Source organism: Crassostrea angulata, chromosome 1 (assembly GCF_025612915.1).
Source record: "Crassostrea angulata isolate pt1a10 chromosome 1, ASM2561291v2, whole genome shotgun sequence".
Taxonomy (NCBI): Eukaryota; Metazoa; Mollusca; class Bivalvia; order Ostreida; family Ostreidae; genus Magallana; species Magallana angulata.
In genome coordinates this window covers 8,747,739-8,754,166 of record NC_069111.1, presented here as the reverse complement: position 1 = coordinate 8,754,166, position 6,428 = coordinate 8,747,739, and the positions used below count along the sequence as shown (strand labels likewise).

Sequence of the window (6,428 nt, the reverse complement as noted above, 5' to 3'; positions counted from 1 at the left end):
AATCTAATTTTTGTGGTTGTAAAAAAGAAGTTACTGTTGATAAAACTTCAGTTAGATCTTACAGATTTCTTTTTAAAAAATGCCCGGTATTTGTTTACCGATAATTTTAAATAAATATAATTTGCATGTTACAGTAATTAAAATTAATCTCTTAAAAATCCCCAGCCTGTAATTCTCAGTAATTATCATCAATTCTCAGTACAACAGTAAATCTCAGTAAATATCAGTAATTATCAGAGCTCACAGCAAAAGCATCAGTAAATATCAGTAAATATCAGAACCAACAGCAATTATCAGTAACATCAGTAAAATTATCAGTAAATATCAGCAATTCTCAGCACTAACAGTACAATATCAGTAAATATCAGTATAAAATGGCACTTTCAGTACTTTTTAGAGCCAGTAGTGTTTATAATCGGAAAATCAAACCAGTGAACGTCAAGAACTCTCTATTCGGATCATATTTATAAAGCTACAAGAATGAACAACTGCCAAGTAATGCAAACTTAAACAAAATTGCTTTGCTTAAAATAATAGTTTTACTAAACACCGGGTATTTTAATCTTTAATCAGAGACATAAATAACGTGTTATTTATGACTCTGGTTAAATGTATTTCAATTTTAATTGTACGTATGGGTTTTTTTTCATCTCAATGATACTGTATCGTCTCTATGATTTGAGATCGTATAGAACAGCGGAAATTCAATTTTGATGTAAGTATATACATCATATTTGAAATATAAAAATACTCATAAAACACATGAATCGCTTTCACTAACTGCGTACGTTATGCTGATATGCCAGCAATACCATATAAGAAAAATAAGTAAAAAGTTAATAGCTAATTTTCTTTTTTAATCGTGTTAATGTTTCACAATTCGTATGCATTTGATTTTTTCGTTTCATACTCAACTACAATACTAAATTTGATGGACATTCATAAGAATATCAATAAGACAGCAACATGTTCATAATCATTCATAAGATAAAAATAAATGATACAAAGTAAATCGTTTCTGGCCAGTCTTTACCCTTTTACAGCGATAAACTTGATATGATATTTTCCGTTTTCCGTTCCGTTCCGCGTTTTAGCAACACCCCTTCCAACCTCCTGCCAATAATCCATAATAGAGTCACCGGCTCCCCAGTGAATAACAACTTCAATGTCTGGGATACTGATCCCCAAGCCACAGGCTATAGTACATATGACTAGTCTAATGACACTTTCAGGTTTTGAAAACTCATCAAGTATATAGTCCTGATCCTTGCTTGCCATCCCTGCATGATAGAGAGCAATGTGGCTGTTGTGGAAACCCCTTTGTTCCTCCAAATAGACATGCTCCCTCAAGTACCCCAAAATATCCCTGTAAAAGTTTCCTCCAAGGCTCAAGCTTCTATAATTCAAATTGAGTGCTTTAGTTAGAATCAATATGAACATTCATAATACAATGTAGTAATTATGAAAAATGTTATCTAAGCCTAATTGATATGATCCACTCCCTAAAAACAGGAAACTGATTTTTTATGATAGTTTGTGCAGTGTTATGTTAAACTAGTCAAATAATGAACCATGTATTAAATTATCCACAATAAATTTTTTTATGTACAGAAATTAATCGCAGTCTTCAATGTCATATATTAATCACTACCTGACATATATCAATGTCTTCCTTGTTTCTGTGCCTTTAATTTTAATTTCACTGAAAAGCCAATCCAATTCTTTAAAAATCTCTCTGGATCTCTTATATTCAAGATAGATTTCTGGCCTGTCAACAGAACAAACCCTTTTAAAAATTTGCTTAACTCAAACCTGACTATTGCATGCAAAGTAAAATGGAGACACATTTACTTAAAGAATTAGCTTGAGATTTTCATTTTAACCAAAAAAGGGGACTATAAAACACATTTTAATCACCAGTACCATAACATATAATTACCTATCTGGAGATGCAGTGAATAATTTTAGGCGAGGAAGATGAATTTTGCCTGTTATATTTTGCAAAACTTGCTGTGAACAAGTTGCTGTTAACAGCAGATATGGCACACCTGGAAAATGGGAGCGCAGCTCACCAAGTCGGACAAATGTTGGTCGAAATGTATCACCCCTTTGATTAATAGTATAATTATACATTTATTAATTCAAACTCTGAATGGTTATGCAAATTAAGTGGATTTTTTTTTTTAAAATTGCCTTACCAATTTCAATGTCAATATCTTACCAGGATTCTAATATATGTGCTTCATCAATGGCAATTAAGCACACTCTTTCCTTGTAATCTTCAGAGTTCAGAATCATGTCCCCCCATAAGTCGGAGTTCAACAATGTCTCTGGAGACATGTATTTTATGGAAAAGTCACCTGCCTTGATCCCTGTATTTATTGAATCGTAGATGTAAATAAAATTTCTTTCATACGTAAATGTCAAGTATGTAGCATAACCTTTGACTTTTTGTGAGTGAAAAAATGCTTCAATGTGTTGTAGTTTATCAGTGGCAACTGCTATTGAATAGTAAATTGTTAATAGTAATTGTTATTCATTTTCTATCTGATCCTGAATTATTTAGCACCGTGAAGATCATTTTATCTGTAATGAATTTACAATCTACATAAACTATCAATAAACAATTTACATGTATATACCTTTTATGACTTCTGTTGACATCTCCTCTCTGCTCTTTATAACTGCAATAATATGCCACGTCTTGAATTATGCTGACATTGATTAAGCATAAGACTTTTTAACAGTGAAATAACAATACGAATGTGTTTGATGTTGGAATCAAGGTCTAAAATCAAGGGGGGTAAGAGAAAACATATACTTTTTCCAAACCCTGTCGGAAAAACACCCACAAAGTGTTTTTTCTCGAGTATAGTATTTACCACACAGCCTTGTTGGTCTTTTAAGTCAAACTCAAAATTAAAACTTGGTTTGATTTTCTTCTCGAATATTGTCTTTATGGACTCGGCCATTTTTCCCCATGTGTGTATATTTAAGCTTGTGAACTACGTCTAGTTACTTCGTTACGTGTTCTACAACTTGAATAGGGTACATGTTTTCAGACGAGATAATAATAATAAAATTAAATGAAAGTGTGCGTAAAGTTTTAGTGAGTCTGTTGCTGAATGTCTGAAAAAACAATAACAACACGTAAAATGCGATGTCATGTGTCATTTTTAGTCGGGGTCACGGGACCCCGTCTATTGGTTTACTGTCAGCCGAATTCTCAAACCGGAAGGCACGCGTAGAACACATGAATTGAGTCTACGCGTAAGAAAATAGTGCAGAATGTTTTCATGCATTTCAGTAAATATGTATCATAAAAACACGCATTAAATCTTATTAAGTCCTCTGTGTATAAACAAAGTTCTATTTAGAAAATGAACAAGAGTTTTATTGATCAAAATATTCTTGCTGGGGTTCAAATGCGGAATGAGTTACGTAACTGAATGCACAGCGCCGTTGACGAATCAGTTGGTGTACGAGCTCATCAATCATTAGAAGAGGTTGATGGTGGAATCGAAATTACAGTTCCCAAACGCAATGTGCCATTTTTGAAAGATTGTGAATTTTATTTTGACAATCTTTCACCTGAATCTACCAAACTTCGATTCATGCGCAAGCCGAAGTTAAAATTGGGAAGGTTATACATAGATGCTTTACAAATTAAATAGGTGTTTCATTGGCTCCAGTCTACTTGCAGTACGACTAAGTTCGTATCTAAAAGAATTTTGTAAAAATAAAATAAAAACAAGTCTGAATTTGCCTTCTCGTTCGTTGGCTCTTTAGTTGATTACTCTGAATTTAAATTTTAAACAACGCATTGTAAGCATAATCTATATAATATATTATACATTTTGGAAGACTTGTACATCATATAATATATACAATATTATCGATTGAAGAACCAAGTTAAATGTTAATGTTCATGTTTTCCGGCTTAGTTTGAATCAGGCTTGGGGTGAATTACATTGTAAAATAATGCATTACATTACCATTACTTCATGAATTAGGGCATTAAATTACCATTACTTAATTTTCTTGAAGTAATGCATTACATTACCATTACATGAGTAAAGTAATGCATTACCATTACTTTGTGAAAAGTCAATAAGTTTTCAAAAAGTTATTTAAAAACTAATAAAGAGTTTTTGTAAATATTTATAAATAAAACATGCTTAAAATATTTACAGTATACCCCATAACTTAAATTACACAAGGTTCATGTTCACTATCAGACTGTTTTTCTTACTCTCGATACCTCGAAGTCGCCGTGTATCTACAAGCGCTATACCTTATTAACACCTACTGGGTCATTAAAATGGCTCCAGGCGTTAGACGCGGGACCCGAGTCACGGGTTGTTTATTCAGGCGACACTTGTCTTGCAAGGTGATAATTGTTTGATGATTGCCCATGCCGAAACCTACTCTATAATCAACACCAATCGTTTTACAATAATTTGGATACGCAATGAAAATGAGAAATTAATTGAGACGAAACGATAATATTGAGCTACATGTATGGTCAAATTTCAGAATTATAAAACTGTAAAAATTATGCTTATGAGCATCATTGTCATTATGATGATTATTACTGAACAAGTTCTTACAGCTTGTGAAGGACCCGTACAGTGGAAACAATGGATGATACTCAGTTATCACATTTATGACATGTCGATCGTATCGCAGTACAGAGCAATCTGGTCTTAATATGATGTATAAAATAAATAATTATTAAGAAATTATTTAATAGTTGTTTGTGTTTAGTTAAAAACATCCATTTCTTTATTCTTTCGTGAAAAGAAAACATTGTTTAAGCACGTGCGTAAGGTTAGCACTAAATAAATGCTTTAATCATAACATCCGGTAAGACTAAATTTAAAACCCGTCAGTCAAACCGGAAAATTCCGAACTCATGAAAACTCGAACCCATGGACTTCGAGTTATCGAGAGTTACCTGTATATTAAACTCTGGCGTAGGAATACATGAGACTACATAAATATCTAAATTGTTCGTATTATATAAAATCTTACTGTTTTCAAAGTGTTTATAGATAAGTTTCCTTGAAAAACAATGCTTCAGCATACATTACGTCGAATTTTTCTATTATATTCAAGAACTAAGACTTGTCAGCGATGATAATTTGTGCTTAGGTCCAAACACTGTTTCACATTAGGTTTTCCAGAGTGACTGCATAGGAGAGTTGATTAAAATCAACTCCCAGTTATCTACTTTGATATAGTTATTTGATTTTCCCGGTTAGTAGTAATTTTTAAACTTTTTCCGGGGGGGGGGGGGGTCTTATTAGTCCCCTACCGGTTTTCACCGGAGGGGACTATAGCTTTCCTCTGCGTCCGTCAGTCTGTCTGTACCACTTCAGTTTTCCACACTTTTTTTTTCTTTATGCGTTTGAGGAATTTGAAATTTGCTGAACAGCTTCAAAATGTCAAACTACAGATCAAGTATACACTCTTGTAGCGTCTGGTTGACAAATTTTCGAGAAAATTAATTTTTTATATTCCAATTTTTTAATGTGCAGGTTCGTTATCGGGCTCGGTGTGTATCAAATAAACGAGGAAAGTATGTTGTCAGTAATAATATCGTGCATTTCTTGGACCATTCCTTTTATTGTTTCTAGCAAACAAATAAGTTCTGTAAAATAGTGTCAAGTATTGTGTTGTAAATTTAATCGACAGGGTTTTATGTATTATTACAATCGGGTTCGTTATCGGGTTGGTCTGTTGAGACGGTAAGAAATGAAATTCTGCATAACGGTGCATTGTTTTCACAAATTTCTACAAACCGGTAGGGGGACGTGTATTGCTTATGCAATACTCTCAGAATGCTTGTTTAACATGAAATACCGCTGTGTCAATTTTCTACAATTATGAAGGCCGGGATTAAGTGAAATTTAGACAAAGTATCAGACAATTGCAAAAAAGCCGAAATAACATAGATTGTAACAACTAGTTCAAACTCATACATTTTGGAAGCATATTCGAGGAAATCTTGGACAATTACAAATTCAAACTTTCAAAGACCCGTCTATCAGTACTCTCAGTACTTTGATTTACGATATCGATTGAAATCGCGAAGAACACATGCTCGTTAGAGTTATTTCCCTTAATCACGTGACCAAAATCCGAGATCTCGGTTGCAAGTAAACATGGCAGCCAGAAGGCGAATTTTTCAAACTTCTGAATTTCCGATGATAAGGGCGATCTAAAACATTTGTGTGGTAAATCAAGTGACATGGATAGTTGATATTGGGTCTAAGGAATTTTTTGATACCGAGATTTTGTGCAGTTGAGGTAATAAATCGGAGAAATAAACCCAGAACCGAGCGCAACTTTTTCTACGCAATAAATATACAGTTTTACTATGGGTGGCACTGTAGCTCTCTGGTCTGTCAATATTTTTTTTCCCG

At 33.3% G+C, this 6,428-nt stretch overlaps 1 protein-coding gene across 1 annotated transcript; it reads right to left on the bottom strand.

Moving 5' to 3' along the window:
• Window positions 1-767: 767 nt before the first annotated feature.
• On the bottom strand, window positions 768-2,558 carry LOC128165662 (uncharacterized). Its single transcript, XM_052830420.1, has 4 exons — window positions 2,222-2,558; window positions 1,940-2,107; window positions 1,652-1,768; window positions 768-1,396 (listed from the first exon to the last, which is right to left on the bottom strand). The coding sequence occupies exons 1-4, from the start codon at window positions 2,338-2,340 to the stop codon at window positions 1,030-1,032; spliced, it is 771 nt and encodes a 256-aa protein (XP_052686380.1). The 5' UTR covers window positions 2,341-2,558; the 3' UTR covers window positions 768-1,029.
• Between the last annotated feature and the right edge of the window lie 3,870 nt (window positions 2,559-6,428).

Excerpts from the sequence above, each read along its gene's own strand:
- LOC128165662 (XM_052830420.1), bottom strand. The coding sequence starts at position 2,340 with ATGTCTCCAGAGACATTGTTGAACTCCGACTTATGGGGGGACATGATT. Across the intron at positions 2,108-2,221 it reads GCACATATATTAGAATCCTG|GGGTGATACATTTCGACCAA; the intron begins GTAAGATATTGA and ends TATTAATCAAAG. Across the intron at positions 1,769-1,939 it reads TTCACTGCATCTCCAGATAG|GCCAGAAATCTATCTTGAAT; the intron begins GTAATTATATGT and ends TTCTGTTGACAG.